This window comes from Rhipicephalus sanguineus, chromosome 11 (genome assembly GCF_013339695.2).
Source record: "Rhipicephalus sanguineus isolate Rsan-2018 chromosome 11, BIME_Rsan_1.4, whole genome shotgun sequence".
Taxonomy (NCBI): Eukaryota; Metazoa; Arthropoda; class Arachnida; order Ixodida; family Ixodidae; genus Rhipicephalus; species Rhipicephalus sanguineus.
Genome location: NC_051186.1, coordinates 45,972,560 through 45,988,949, shown reverse-complemented (window position 1 = coordinate 45,988,949; position 16,390 = coordinate 45,972,560). Strand labels below are relative to the sequence as shown.

The window sequence follows — 16,390 nt, the reverse complement described above, 5'->3', positions numbered from 1 at the left end:
GGACGACGCTGCAGAGGCTAGCGTGTCCGTTCCGACTTACGCGGACGTGTTGTGCTACGTCGACCACATTCGGCGGTTTGCTTGCGCACGCGATGAGATCGGCGACTTGCTGCCAGATGTTGCAGCTATCGAAAGAAAGCTGATGCGTCGTGGCTGGGCAAACTCTCAGAAGAATTTTTTTAAAAGGTGAGAAATAAAGGTTCGTTCACACCTCCGATAAAATGCGTGGTTGTCATTTTTTCAATTAATTTAATCTACGTTCCTCGGAGCAGCGTACGTTTGTGCCGCGGACTTTCTTAGGCATTATGTGCCCGCTGTTGTGGGGCAAAAATGACCGTCACTGCCTATATTCTCGGTTTTTCGATTATACGACGCCCGGATTATACGACGATTTTGCGCGGTCCCCTGAAAGTCGTATAATCGAAGTTCCACTGTACTTATATTTGGTCAAAAATATTCATTGTACCCCATTACACAATGTGGGGGGAAGAGGCACGAGAAGACACTGTCTTCAAAAAGAACAGCCCCTCTAACTTTACAGAGAGCAAGGCAAGATATATCTATCTTCTGAAAACGAGGCTTTGCACAAGACACACACACACTCAATGAAAGAAATCAAATTTGAGCGAATTTCTTACTTGCGATTCAGTTTTTCTCGGCGTTGTTGCACGGCACGTGTGTTGGGCCTGCCCTCCTGGATGAGCTTGTCGGCGAGGGCGTTGATGTTCTTGATGCGACTGTCGTCCACCCTCATGTCCTGAAAGAAAGTGGCGGGCAGCCGAAATTTATTTCTCCGGCAATGACATCGTGTCAAGGTAGCTTTTGCTACACGAAAAGCAACAACAGGCTCAATAAACAAGAGACAGAGAGGTGACGTGAGTGATGGGCTGCATGAAAGGAGAGGAAATCGAACTTTTTTTTTACTGACGTTCGAAACAAACAGCTGTGAGAACACACCTTCAAGAATCATCGCGCCAATAAGCAGTGCGATTATTCATACAAATGATGAATGTTGAGATCAGCCATGCAACAAGAGTGCTGATAACCGCATGACTAAGGTCATATGAGGTTTCATAATAACCAAAGAGCAACATCAGAAGACTCTACGACAAAGAAACAGTCATGGAGGATAAACTGTTCTTAGCAAAAGCCGCAGTACATTGAATACACTCAGATGAAAGAGTTAAAGTACCTAAAAAAGCTAACTACATGTGTCACGGTAGGTTGTGGTATAAATACGAATAAGTGTAAAATAAGCCTGCTGCTTTAGTAATTCGCATTCGTGTCCACATCTTCTGTCTCTCTGTTTCTATCATACCAATCTAATACACATTAGTTTCCGTTTCACAAAACTTTGGCATTCATTTATCCCCAAAAACATGCACCCTATCAATGCGGCTGCCGGCCTTCATCACTGCAGCTAGTTTCCTAATGTACTATATATCCTCAACCAAAATCAACCAACTGTATTAAAATAAAGAACAATCAAAGTTAACCTTTCTCCTTGCTTCAATGAAATAAAGTTTGATTTGTTTTTTGATTTGAACTAAGTTGAACTTAATTAGAAGTACTACACTCACAGTGCTCAATGAACAGTTGTGAAGGGTACACATGCGAACTCACCGAATCGACGTCATCCAGTTTTCGCTGCAGCGCCTGGCAGTGTTCATAATCTTCTCCAGTGTCTCCAGCTTGAACCATGAGCTCCTGAAAAGTTTTGCATGCCATGCTGTAGAGTTTGTTCAAAGACTGTACATGACAGATGTGTTTTAACATACAGCCAAAATTTGATGAGTTGCATGTGCTCCGTGCCATACAATTCATAGCAAGAAAGAACAGACTGTGTGTCGAAGCACTGCTTGCACTGAAGCTAAGTACAATTACAGCGCATGGAACAGAAGGAACAGAAAGAAACAGCTGACGCTTTGCCCGTTTTCTCAAGTTGTTCCTTTTCTCCGTTTAGTTTGAGCACATAACATTCGGCTAAAGTGAGCACACTACTATTTGTGTTCGAAAACAAATTTCGGTAACTGTGCACACACGTACCTTGTCTCGAATCCAAGCTTCCACTTTGTCCACCTGGCTCTCGAAGTCCAGCATGTCTTGGGCCTCTTCGAGTCCGCGGCCTCGGCGGTGGAGGGCGTCCAGCAGCTCCTCCCAGAGATGGAGCAGCCGCGACAGCTGTTCGCGCACCTCACCAGACGCGGGGTGCTTCTTGCTCAGCAACAACTCTCCTTTCTGTGAAGGAAAATGGTGAAAATGAGCACACAGTCGTTGATGACGTTACGGGCAAGTTTATCCATAGTGCTGCACTCGAACATCGCTGTGACGTCACATGTGACACGAGAACAGCTTTGTTATACACGGTATTCATTATAAGCACAAATACAGTGGACTCTCTCAGTAAATGGAAATCTCTTAAACGGAATTGCTGCTTAAACGAACAACTGCCTCTCACGTGATTGGTTTCATACTTGGATTCTGCGCCCCTGTTCATCTTTCAGTAAACAAAGCTCCTGTTCAAAGGGACATACTTTTCCTGGTCCCTTCAGGTTCCATTTAACGAGGGTTTACTGTATGTTACGTTGTAATGATGCCAAGACAAATGTTTCGCTTAGTTTGTAATACTATACAACAATTCATAATAACTGATAATTTGTAATACACAGTCACTCGTTATATCCATCTTCGTTATACTGAGGCTCAACCGGTGACCAGCTGTGAAATTAAGTGCTTTACTGATGAATGCAAATTGGGCAAGAAAGCAATGCCTAATCAGTTCAAAGGTAGCGAAGCATTCGTTCGAGACTCATTTGGCCAAAAAAGGCGCATTACTGGTTAAGAAAACAAAGGCCAAAGCTCAACAATTTTGATGCCGACACAATCGCGAGCGCGATGCCACAGACCTCAAAGCATGTTTGCCTGTCTGTCACTGTTAGTGCAGAGAAAAATTGTTAGAAGCATGGCACAATATAAAGGGGGTTTACACTTGTGCTTACCTGTTTGATGGCAGCGATGTTGCCCTCGTGGGCTGCAAGCTCTGCCTGGAAGGCCTGGTGCTTCTGTAGCTGTTTCACCTGGACGCGGAAAAGTGGACGGACGCTGTTGAAGGTGTGCTAGCGTGATCGCCACATTTATGTGCGTACATAATTAGCTATCATATGTACTTCACCCTTGATACGGCCAACCAGAAACCACAGGAAAATCAATTAACAAAAATGAAACTTCATGCAAATTCTTAGCACAAGTAAAAGTGTGTGACAATGTCTCCATGCATCTCTGGTCATGTCTATGAAATTAGTATAAGCTTACCTTCAAGTAAGCTTCCATTTGGCCCTGTATTGTGCAGTCCATGTATTCTATTCTATTCTATTCTATTCATTCATTCATTCATTCATTCATTCATTCATTCAATCATTATTCAACAAAATACTTTACAGATCGAGGTATATACAGGGTGTGTCGGCTAACTTGTGCCAAATATATTTTTTAATTTCGCGCACTTTAAGGAAAAGCTGGAAATTAATCAGGGCAGTTATCTTAGCATAGATGAAATAATCTGACGTCGCTAAACAATCATTACAACTTTTCTATGAAATATTTTTCACTAAAGTTACTATATTAAAGGTTGATTAAGCAATCTTTTGTTGATTACCCAGCTTGGTGGATTGGAAAAAAATATCCCAACATGCTGCATACGGCTCGCTACAATCTTGGGTCAATTCATGTTCGACACATGCAGCGCACATGTTTGCTTTTTTAATACTAGGCACAAGTTAGCTGCAACACCCTGTAGATCGAGGAACCATGCGAAGCCGGAAATAGCACAGTGACAACTTTCTCAATGATTTCTCAAGGGACACGGTAAAACTAATGTCACCACTATTGCAGGAAATCGAACTTGCGCAACCAAGTACTTTCTAAGAGCAACTGGCAAGCTTGCCTTCTCTTCGAGAGTGACGGGCGTGTCGGCGGATAGTGCCGTCTCCTGCGCTTCCAGCTGCTTGTGCCTCGAGGCGACCCAGGCCTCGGCCTCGGCAGCGTCCCGGCGGAACTGGGCCAGCAGGAGTCCCTCGGCCAGCTTCTGACGCTTGGCCGCGCTCAGCTGCTTCACGTGGGCACGCCTGCATTCAGTTCAATTGAAATTGAGTTTAATAATTACGAGATGCTGCAGTGCAAGAAACACATGGACTGAACGAAAACGAGAAGGACGAGCACTGAACTTGCAACAACTTTTATTGGGAGAATTGCACATACCGTATTTACTCGAATCTAACGCGCACCTTTTTTCCGGAAAAACGAGGCCGAAAATCGCATGCGCGTTAGAATCGAGTACCGAAAAAAAAGAAACTCGGTTATCGTAATGCCATCGACATTTCAAAATGGCCGCCTCCTACGCGCCTTGGCCATTTCTGTCATTTGTTCAGTTCGTACGTGTGCTGAGGAGATTGTCATCCCGTTCTGCGTTCGCATCGACGGCATGGAAGTGCCGACTCCAAATACTCGACGAGTGTACCACAATGCCGCATTTAAAAGAATAGTTATTACATGTGTAGAGAGACTGACGGAAATCGGGGTGCCTCGCGGTCGCGGAGCTCCCAAAATGTGCGTGCGAGACTGGCGCGAACAGAAGCAGATTTTTTACAACAAAGCTTCACGAAAAGGTTTCAGTGGACCAAAGCAGGGCCGGTTTCCTGAAATCGAAGAGTGTTGACAGCGACAAGGAGTTGTCCGACAGCGACGAGGACTGATCCATTACGCGACTCGTATCGCCGCCGAAGTGGTGACAGTTTTAGCGGCAAGGCCCGCTTTTTGACTGTGTTTTACTTTTTTGAAACTTCAGTTCTTTAATACCGAAATACTTGTTCTTCTGAATGTGCGAAGTTTGACTCCTACGGACTTTTTTTGTTCTTTTGTCTCACGAAAAATGGGTGCGCGTTACAATCGATGTATTACTTTTTTTTTTTGGTCGCAGAAAACGGGTGCGCGTTACAATCGAGGGCGCGGTAGAATCGAGTAAATACGGTACATGCTGTCCAAAACAGGTTGCACGGAGGGCTCGTTGGTGATTCATAGCAGCCAAAGGTATAGCGCATCCAAGACAGGACAAAGTCAAAGATACACATAGACATTGCCATGTATGTGTGTTTAGCGCTGTGTATGTGTGTCATGTGTCTTTCACTTTGTCCCGTCTCGAATGCGCTATACCTTACATCAACAGCACGTGCGTCAATATGCCATCTCTTTTTTATCGAAAAGTTGTACGGATGGCACGCCTACCCACCCCTCACAGAGATAAGAAATACGTTCAGCTTCTATGATTTCTCGAGTAATGCGCGATTTGCTCTTCTAAACTGAACGTTCCCAAAGTAGCACAAGGTTGTGCACGGAACTGTTGCAACCACTGTCATAAGCTAGAAGTGGGCCTAAATTAACGAATGATAAACTGTTTTGCAAGTCTGTTGTCCTCCAACTAAAACGTCGGGACTTGCGCTTGCCTGTCGTGGTGAACAAAGGAATGCAACATTTTTGTTATTGCATCTCCTTTTTCCTCTTTCTTTTTTCTTTTGCAAGCTTTTAATATGTGTCCAGAAATATTACGTAGCAGTGGGACGCCAATAGCAGTAAGGTGTCCACTTACAGCTTGTTCTATACAAAAGCAAACAATAATTCCTTAAACTTTCACTAGAAAAAATGTCTACGCACATACACATTTATATCTGTGTCCATACATGCACCATCCAATGCATTTAAACATTGCAAAAGGTCAAGCAAACTAGACTAACCCTTATATTGCTGTGCAAGTATGCATGTGTAAGTTTAGTTATTAAAGCTCCATGTATGCACAAGTTCTAATTTCTAATGCATAAATAATAATGCAAGCGCATTCTAGTTTTATTTCTCTTTACTTCTTACAAAAATGAGGAAGAGACTTGCACTTGCAACTAGCATTTAAAAGTGTTGCACTTTTAATGAATAAAAACTAGGGGTGGGCGAATATTCGAAATTTAGAATATTTTTCGAATAGTGTTTGCTATTCGATTCGATTCGCACTGGAATTTTACTATTCGAACTATTCGAACTTCCCAAAAACAAATACAGTCAACGTCCAACTGAACGTGACCCCCTCAGATTTTCAATATGCTTCACCTCATTACACTCTCGTATTGCGACAAAGCTGCCTTTCAAGCTCCGTTATGGTCGAACTTTGCCAAGAGACAGTCAACGTCCGATTGGAAGTGGTACCTAGATTTTCAATACGCTTCGCTTCATCACACCTTGGTATTGCGGCAAAGCTGCCTTTCAGGCTCCGTTACGGAACTTTTTCAAGACACAGTCAACGTCCAATTGGAAGTGGTCCCTAAATTTTCAATATGCTTCACCTCATCACACCCCGGTATTACGGCAAAGCTGCCTTTAAAGCTCTGCTATGGTCGGAAATGTACTAACTCCAAGAAAACGCTGGTACCAACATGGAGATGAAAGATGTGGCAGAGGTGGGGGCTCAATTAATGCTGTTTTGGACCTGAAATTTGGGCAGGACGTCTGAAAAATCGGAAGCCGAAGCTTTTTAGCATCAAAAATTTCAGATGTTCTTATATATCGACGTCTACGAGGCAGATTTGGAACTCCGGACTTGAAGGGAGCATACCCTTGTCCGCCACATCAGTTGGGCTTCCACAGAAGTTGAAAGAGGAGGAGAGGCTGAGGAAATGGCATCTTTGCCTATCACGTGTAAAGTATTGTCGGCAACAGTTTGGTTGCACCAAATCATGTACATAAATAGAATTCGGCCTCTACATTGCCTCATTCTTGATAAGAAAACTATGAAACACCACCCTGCCAGTGCTTCATCAACCTAGCGAAAAGAAACACTTTCATGTTGCTATCTCATAAGAATATGCTTAGGAATCCTCTGTAACTTTTTTTTTCTGCAATTTCGCTTTGAAGTACTCGAAAAATATTCAGGAAATTTTCTAGAAATATTCGAAAAATATTCGATTCGATTCGCACCCACACTTCAATATTCGAATTCGCTTCGCACTTGAAATTTTGCTATTCGCACAGCTCTAATAAAAACCATATTCACTGTCTGTAATGTATTGCGATAAAGCCTAATACAACGTAAACAATTTTGTTACAGGTATGGTCTGATATTTAACCTCTCTACCACGAAATTGTGCTTTCATTTTCCATCTAAAATTGTTTGTCGTGTTTTCGTAAAGCACCCCACACAGGCACAGTTAACAATGCACACAGATCTGTTAGCTCAAATGCTTATGCAAGTTCGTTAAGATCATCTGCCTTGATTTCAACATTTACTCGCGAACGCCATTCCAATAATGTGCAGTGTTCACATTAGAATCACTAAAACATGGCAAGTCACTGACCTGGCTGCAACCTCCTCCATCCTCTTGCGAATGGTTCCACTCTCAAAGTGGTTTTGCTGGACAAGCTTGGCACCGCACTGTTCCAATGTTTGAAGCTACACGGGCAAAGAGGTTGAAGAAGAGATAGCAACGTTAAACACTTAAAATACCACATTCATTACAAAACAGACAAAAGGAACAAATAGAAGGAGATTTAATATGCACGGAAATCATCAACTTTGACAGTGAACATAAGTGAATAGCTGAATGCTTCTAGACAGTTATTCGCTTTATTAAAGAAATCGTACGCTTGATGCCATTTGTCCAAGTGATAATATTTACTAAATATTCTCGCTATTTAGTGAAACAACAAACGTTACATAAATATTATTTATGTAAAATTGGATGTTTCATTGCAGAACATCTTCACAGAGAACACATCTAAAACTATTGCCATGAGCGTCAAAACTTTTTCTTAATTTTATACAATAACATCACTTTATTGTATATGATATAAGCTAAAATGCGTAACTGATCAGTTTCTTCTTAGTTGTGGAAACCGAGTCAGACGCGAGATTCAAAATCAGAAGTATTCAATGTGAGTGAATCAACAAGTTCGTCATAAACTTAGTAGTCCTATTGAATAGGAGAGTGAAAACCAGAATGAGGATATTATTTTCTTTTAGATATTTTTCCTTTCTAGTTTCCTTATGCCATGTTCCTGTTTTTCATGTAACCATGACATCTTATCATCTTCTTCGTTACGTTTGGTTCACGCTAATTAAATCAACGAAGCCCAAGGCAGGGTCAACATGGTGAACAGGGAACGAAGCGTTTGTACTAGAGCTGTGCGAATAGCAAAATTTTGGGTGCGAAGCGAATTCGAATAATAAAGATTGAGTGCGAATCGAATCGAATAATTTCGAATAATTTTTGAATATTTCATAAACATTTTTCGAATAATTCGAAGTGAAATTACAGAAAAAGTTGCAGAGAATCCCTAAGTATGTTCTTGTGAGAAGTATGTTCTTGTGAGATAGCAACATGAAAGTGTTTCTTTTCGCTAGGTTGATGAAGCGCTGGTGGGGTCATATTTCATAGTTGTCTTTCTTATCAAGAATGAGGCAAGGTAGAGGCCGAATTGTATTTATGTACATGATTTGGTGCAACCAAAGTGTTGCCGACAACACTTTACATGTGATAGGCAGAGATGCCATTTCCTCAGCCTCTCCTTCTCTTTCAACTTCTGTGGAAGGCCAACTGATGTGGCGGACAAGGGTGTGCTCCCTTCAAGTCCGAGTTCCAAATCTGCCTCGTAGACGTCGATATATAAGAACATCTGAAATTTTGGATGCTAAAAAGCTTCGGCGTCCGATTTTTCGGACTTCCTGTCCAAATTTCAGGTCCAAAACAGCATTAATTGAGCCCCCAACTTTGCCACATCTTTCATCTTCATATTGGAACCAGCGCTTCCTTGAGTTAATACATTTGCGACCGTAGCGGAGCTTGAAAGGCAGCTTTGCCGCAATACGGGGGTGAGATGAGGCGAAGCATATTGAAAATCTAGGGACCACTTCCAAACGGACGTTGACTGTCTCTTGGCTAAGTTCAACCGTAACGGACCTTGAAAGGCAGCTTTGCCGCAATACGGGGGTATGAGGAGGTGAAGCATATTAAAAATCAAGGGACCACTTTTAATCAGACGTTGACTGTCTCTTGCCTCAGTTCGACCGTAACGGAGCTTGAAAGGCAGCTTTGCTGCAATACGGGGGTGTGATGAGGTGAAGCATATTGAAAATCTTGGGACCACTTTCAACCGGACTTTGTCTCTTGGCTAAGTTCGACCGTAACGGAGCTTGAAAGGCAGCTTTGCCGCAATACGAGAGTGTAATGAGGTGAAGCATATCGAAAATCTGAAGGGGTCACTTTCAACCGGACGTTGACTGCATTTGTCTTTGGGAAGTTCGAATAGTTCGAATAGTAAAATTTCAGTGCGAATCGAATCGAATAGCAAACACTATTCGAAAAATATTCGAAATTTCGAATATTCGCACACCCCTAGTTTGTACCATTTCCTTTCACGTGCACGTTTCCATAGCACAGGGTTCATTACGACAACATAAAACGGCCACCATTACCTTTTCGTCTTGGGTGGCCATGAGCTTTTCGAATGCCTCGTGTTTCTTCACGTTGGCGTCGACCTCCTCGACGGTCGTTCCGACCTCGGTGCCCGACAAGTAAACCTGCGTGACCACATCACAGCGTCAGGACACTCACGGACAGCATGATCACAGCGAGAGGAAATCTCAAATCTACACAACGCGTATCGCTGGTAAAGAGTCAATCTAACCAGCACTCTTGCTATCCTGATTTGCCACTTTGTCTTGCTCTTATACTGCATATTTATTGATGCTCTTATACTGCACGTTTAGTAAGCTTTATAACTTGGCATTTCACGCTATTTTACTTTTTACTAGTGCCTTGCTCAGCCGTACCGCTTCCAACACTTTTGCCTCGAAGTTTCTCAAAAGACTATCATAATGTCACCGAGTTCCAGGCAAGTCTCAGTACGAAGCAAAATACAGCAAACTGTAATAACTGACATAATGATTCAATGAGAAAGAGAAAGGAGCTATCAGCTGTGATGCCTAGCTCTTACAACACCACGAGGGATGTCAGCACAGTACAGTGGCCTCTCATTAAACGAAAATCTCTGAAACGGAATTGCTGCCTAAATGGAACAAGCGCTTCTAATATGATTGGCTTACAACTTGATTTATGCACCCTTGTTTACCTCTCAGTAAACGAAATCCCTATTAAATAGAACATATTCTGCTGGTCTGTTCAGATTTCGCTTAACGAGGGTCTCCTAAACATTAAAATTTTGGCAATGCTTTGGGAAGTCTTCAGACGAACTGCTTTGTTTTCGCAACACAGCATTGAGTGGCGATAGTGCAACATACACACAAAAAAAGTGCGAACTGCTGTTGAGAATTTCACGTTGAGAAGATACCTAGACCATCTCACAAAAAACTGACCTCTTGCTGGGCGCTGAGGGTGTCGAGCTGCTTGGCATCTCGCAGGAAGAAGTGCAGGTCTAGAAGTTGGTCTAGGTAGACCTTCTTGTGCTGCCAGGCCAGGTGAAGGTCGTCACGTGCTTGCAGCAGCTGAGACAAACGCTCTTGGATCTGCGCAGAGGTCAGAGGTTGGCAGAATGAGCAGATATAGGTCCCTAACCATGTCTCTAACCTCCTGTTCTTCTCCATTTTACACAGCATCTTTCTTTCCTAAGTATTACAAACTGGCTAGACGTACTTGATCGTCACGTGAAACAAAGGGGAGCACTTGCCTCTGCTGTCGCGTAGTGTTGTTCGTCCATCATCATCTTGCCGAACTTGAGCACGTCGCTGAAGCTCTCCTCGCGAGCTTCAATCTCGGCCATGACCTGATCGTGCTCGGACTTGAGCGTCTGGGCCCCGGTGGCACTCCGCACAGTCTCCTTGGCGGCGAGCTCCGAGCACAGACCGCGTGCCCACGTCTCCAGGTCTCGAACCTGCAAAGATCCAAATTCAAGTTATGGTCTGGACGGCTGCCTAAGCTAAAGAAGGGCAAGGTTCTCGCTGTGCAAATATTAGAAGAAGTGAGTGAGCTGGCCGACAACTTTAAATGCGCCCGTTGCGCTCCTCGCGCTATCTCACTGGTAATGAAGAAACTCTTATAAGCGCCTGCCGTCTCGGAGTACTGCCAGCGGTAAAGGGTGTGTATATAACGCCCGCCGTTAGCTACCTGAAGGATCTGCGTTTTGTGGCGTAGTGGTTAGCGCCACGTGCTGCGGAGCGCGAGGTGGCTGGTTAGATTCCGAGCTTCGGAAGCATTTTTCTGAATTATTTGTCTTTGGGACTTTTATATATATACACATACTTATACATATACGGTGCATGACGGCAGCGATGGCAACGGCAAAAACCAGCCGAGACTGTCCATATAATTGCTATCGCAATAATAAAAGCTGTAACAGGAACCAACAGAATTTACAGCTGGAGAAGCAAGAGGAGCAACCATAGAAGTAATCCAATTCACAAGAACTGAACCTGAGGATGGCCTAGCTATCACCTCAAAGAATTTCACAAATCGCTATGGGGCAAGTGGCTCTAGGAAAATGCCTCCAGTAACACTAACAGGAGATTTTCTAAAAGCCCTCAAAGAAAAGCTTGAACAAATAGTTCTTAAGTCAAAGCTACACTAGCTTAATCAACCTTGGTGGTTTTCCATCTCCTCCATTTTCATGTCTAAGACAAATTTCTTGCCAAATACAGCAAACCATACGTTGATGAGGTTTCGATTTACATACGCTTAACTTCAGTCCTGCATGGCACAAAAGTACCTCCATTACATCCCATATTTATTAAAAGCATGTATTCCCCACACAGTGATGTGGGCAACACATCTCATTTCATACAATTTTCATTACATCAGATAATTCACTGCACTTGTGTTCATTTTATCCACTATTTTGCTACTATATCTATGTTTTTTACATCTGATAATTAGAGCTGTGCGAATAGCAAAATTTTGGGTGCGAAGCGAATTCGAATAATAAAGATTGAGTGCGAATCGAATCGAATAATTTCGAATAATTTTCGAATATTTCTCAAACATTTTTCGAATAATTCGAAGTGCAATTACAGAAAAAGTTGCAGAGAATCCCCAAGTATGTTCTTGTGAGATAGCAACCTGAAAGTGTTTCTTTTCGCTAGGTTGATGAAGCGCTGGTGGGGTCATATTTCATAGTTGCCTTTCTTATCAAGAATGAGGCAATGTAGAGGCCGAATTGTATTTATGTACAGGGTCGACCACATCTAAGCTGAACACCTCATTAGTATTCAAACCGGTAAAACTAGAACGTTTCTTATACTTCACGAGTGCAATGCCCGTTATAGAACGTCTAATCATGGTGTCGACAAACACAGTAATGATTTTCCGAATTATGTATTAAACAACAGCTTCAATGAGGCCTTGAATACTAATGAGGTGTTCAGCTTAGATGTGGTCGACCCTGTACATGATTTGGTGCAACCAAAGTGTTGCCGACAACACTTTACACGTGATAGGCAGAGATGCCATTTCCTCAGCCTCTCCTTCTCTTTCAACTTCTGTGGAAGGCCAACTGATGTGGCGGACAAGGATGTCCTTCCTTCAAGTCCGGAGTTCCAAATCTGCCTCATAGATGTCGATATATAAGAACATCTGAAATTTTGGATGCTAAAAAGCTTCGGCGTCCGATTTTTCGGACTTCCTGTCCAAATTTCAGGCCCAAAACAGCATTAATTCAGCCCCCAACTCTGCCACATCTTTCATCTCCATGTTGGAACCAGCGTTTTCTTGAGTTAATACATTTGCGCCCGTAGCGGAGCTTGAAAGGCAGCTTTGCCGCAATACGGGGGTGTGATGAGGTGAAGCATATTGAAAATCTAGGGACCACTTCCAAACGGACGTTGACTGTCTCTTGGCTAAGTTCGACCGTAATGGACTTTGAAAGGCAGCTTTGCCGCAATACGGGGGTGTGAGGAGGTGAAGCATACTGAAAATCTAGGGACCACTTCCAATCGGACGTTGACTGTCTCTTGGCTAAGTTCGACCGTAACGGAGCTTGAAAGGCAGCTTTGCCGCAATACGAGAGTGTAATGAGGTGAAGCATATTGAAAATCTGAAGGGGTCACTTTCAACCGGACGTTGACTGCATTTGTCTTTGAGAAGTTCGAATAGTTCGAATAGTAAAATTTCAGTGCGAATCGAATCGAATAGCAAACACTATTCGAAAAATATTCGCACACCCCTACTGATAATTCTTTAATACATGTTAGTTATATATATGTAGCCTCACTTGTGCAGCATGATTTTCATTAATGAGCGAGTCAGCTAACGCCTCAGGACTGGTTACATTTCTACACTAAAAAAAACTAGGTTTACTTCGTTTCTTGCCAATGCAAATGTGCATAGGCCAGCACTGTTCAGTTCTCACCATGGAGAGGAACTTCTGAAGCTGCAGCGATTCCTTGAGCTGGTCCTTGCGCTGCGCCACCTTCTCCTGCAGCGCTGCCCACTGGTCCACAACCAGTTGTTGCTGCTCTGCTATGTGCTCCGCGTTGCCACCGGGGTAGGCCGCCTGAAGCCGCACACTGTCGTCCACCAACACCTGCACATTGCAGGGGTCAAAGGTCAAGCAAACATGACAAACCCTCGTACAGCTGTGCAATTACACATACAACTAAGTTTCATTGTTGCAAAGTCATATCTGACACGAAAGTAGCTTTGTTATATCAGAAAATCAGTTATAACTGTACCTTTGTAACACTGTACCAATGGCAAGACTTTTTTACATACTTCGTTATAACCAGTAATTCACCGTATCAAGGTCGCCTTGATACTGAGGCAGGTCATTAGTGAGGTGGAAGGCTCAGATGCCTCATCACACGTGAAAATTGACCGTCGGCATCGGCGGTGTCAGTGGCGTCAGCATCGAAACGAGTGATGCAAAAAATCATCATCACCTGAGGATGTCACCATATGACGCCATCATGACATCACAGATCGCCGAAATTTGTGATGTCATCATGGTGTCACAATGAAGTCACATAACATGATGTCACATGATGACATCATCGCTCAGTCAAAGGTGGGCCGATCACGGAGGCAGTGCAAAATCAGGCGAGGTGCAAAAAGCTTTCGGAGAGGCCAGGGGAGGATCAATACGTCAACTCGGAAGAAAAAGGGTCTAACTTTCACCTTCGAGTCGTCTCAGGAAAATGCATAAGAGACCCTGTGAGTTTTGTGAATAATGGTTCGTTCGCACTGCCGTTAAGTTCCAAACAGTGTCCGTGTTAAACGATAGAATGACACCAACATTAAATCTTGTTGACTTGCCTGCAGCTGCGCTTCGAGGGCAACCAGGTCATTTTCGAAACCTTCCTGCCTCCGAACGAGGCTCTGGGTCGCTTGAAGGTCCTTCCCGAGCTCCTCGGGAATGGCAGTGTACTTCTCCTGGATTCGGCTGAGCGCATCGGCGACGTCTCGGTTGAAGCGGTGGATCTCTCCGGCCGCCTGGAGCTTCTGTTCGCGAGCTTGCATGGCTTCGCTCAGCGCTTGCATCAGGTACCTGCAGGATTTATAAACGTTGAGTGTTGATGACACCGTATGACGAGACACCGCAGACTAAAAATGATGGCTCATTAAAATGACTAGTAAGTAGGGATGTGCGAATATTCGAAATTTCGAATATTTTTCGAATAGTGTTTGCTATTCGATTCGATTCGCAATGCAATTTTACTATTCGAACTATTCGAACTTCCCAAAAACAAATACAGTCAACGTCAGATTGAAAGTCACCCCTTCAGATTTTCAATATGCTTCACCTCATTACACTCTCATATTGCGGCAAAGCTGCCTTTCAAACTCCATAGACCCTTTTTATAATCCGCAAGTGCGCTTCTCTGCGCTGCATATTTGAACAACTAATGGCGGCATCTCTCTTCCTTAGAGTGGAGACGACAGGGGCGTAGCCAAGGGGGGGGTTGGGGGGGTTCAACCCCCCCACCCCCGAAATTTTTCAGTTTTGCTTGCATATATAGGCACGCACACATACAAACACACGCACGAACATACATAAAGTATGGTTGAACCCCCCCCGAAAAAAATTTCTGGCTACGCCCCTGGGAGACGAGGTCCTAGTTGCACGTGCTGAGGCTTGTCTATTATGCGTATTTATGTCAAGAGAGCCCAGTCTACATTTTCCACGTCATAGCATAAGCAAAATGCGCTTGAACATGCTGTTTGCAGTAAGTGACTAGCCGCCATTAGTTGGGCAAACTGCATGGCAGGAAAGCTAGCTTCACAATTATGAAAAGGGTCTATTACGGTCGAACTTTGCCAAGACACAGTCAACATCCGATGAAAAATGGTCCCTAGATTTTCAATGTGCTTCACCTCATCACACCCCGGTATTGCGGCAAAGCTGCGTTTCAAGCTCTGTTACGGTCGCAAATGTACTAACTCAATAAAACGCTGGTTCCAACATGGAGATGAAAGATGTGGCAGAGGTGGGGCTCAATTAATTCTGTTTTGGACCTGAAATTTGGGCAGGAAGTCCGAAAAATCAGAAGCCGAAGCTTTTTTAGCATCCAAAATTTCAGATGTTATATATCGACGTCTACGAGGCAGATTTGGAACTCCGGACTTGGAGGGAGCACACCCTCCACCACATCAGTTGGGCTTCCACAGAAGTTGAAAGAGGAGGAGAGGCTGAGGAAATGGCATCTTTGCCCATCACGTGTAAAGTGTTGTCGGCAACACTTTGGTTGCACCAAATCATGTACATAAATGGAATTTGGCCTCTACATTGCCTCATTCTTGATAAGACAACTATGAAACACCACCCCACCAGTGCTTCATCAACCTAGCGAAAAGAAACACTTTCATGTTGCTATCTCACAAGAACATGCTTAGGAATCCTCTCTTTTTTTTTTTACAATTTCGCTTCGAAGTATTCGAAAAATATACTACAAATATTCGAGAAATATTCGAAAAATATTCGATTCGATTTGCACTCACATATCAATATTCGAATTCGTTTCGCACCCAAAATTTTGCTATTCGCACAGCTCTACTAGTAAGTCTAGCTTTTCAGGTTAACTGAGGAAGCTCTTAAATAACCACCATGAGATAGCAAAATTGGGCACCCACCCATTTGCAGCACCAAGCTACCAAGAAAATACCTATGGCTTTCCGTATGTACATAAATCTGTATTTCCATAAAAAAATCGGTATGGATCTATAAATCCGTATAATCTATAATATCCGTATATGATCCGTACGAAATCCATATTGAGTCGTACGAATTTTTTTTCGATAACCTCCGCAGCACTGGTAAAAGGAAAACATGATTTTGGTAACAACCGGAAGAATGGGAACACCTAAATGACAGGCTGTCAAGCAGAATACTCCGAACTATACAATGACATAAC

General features: G+C 43.4%; 1 protein-coding gene across 2 annotated transcripts in view; it reads right to left on the bottom strand.

Moving 5' to 3' along the window:
- LOC119375492 (spectrin beta chain, non-erythrocytic 2) overlaps nt 1-16,390 on the bottom strand; it is a 220,566-nt gene that overhangs the window by 51,794 nt on the left and 152,382 nt on the right. For both annotated transcript variants that reach the window (XM_049411038.1, XM_049411039.1), the window contains exons 41-51: nt 14,295-14,526; nt 13,393-13,566; nt 10,720-10,923; nt 10,409-10,558; nt 9,509-9,613; nt 7,392-7,486; nt 3,944-4,124; nt 3,000-3,077; nt 2,047-2,238; nt 1,624-1,707; nt 639-757 (exon numbers count right to left, since the gene is read on the bottom strand). In XM_049411038.1, the coding sequence (XP_049266995.1) occupies nt 639-757; nt 1,624-1,707; nt 2,047-2,238; nt 3,000-3,077; nt 3,944-4,124; nt 7,392-7,486; nt 9,509-9,613; nt 10,409-10,558; nt 10,720-10,923; nt 13,393-13,566; nt 14,295-14,526 (1,614 nt within the window). The remainder of the gene's footprint in view (nt 1-638; nt 758-1,623; nt 1,708-2,046; nt 2,239-2,999; nt 3,078-3,943; nt 4,125-7,391; nt 7,487-9,508; nt 9,614-10,408; nt 10,559-10,719; nt 10,924-13,392; nt 13,567-14,294; nt 14,527-16,390) is intronic.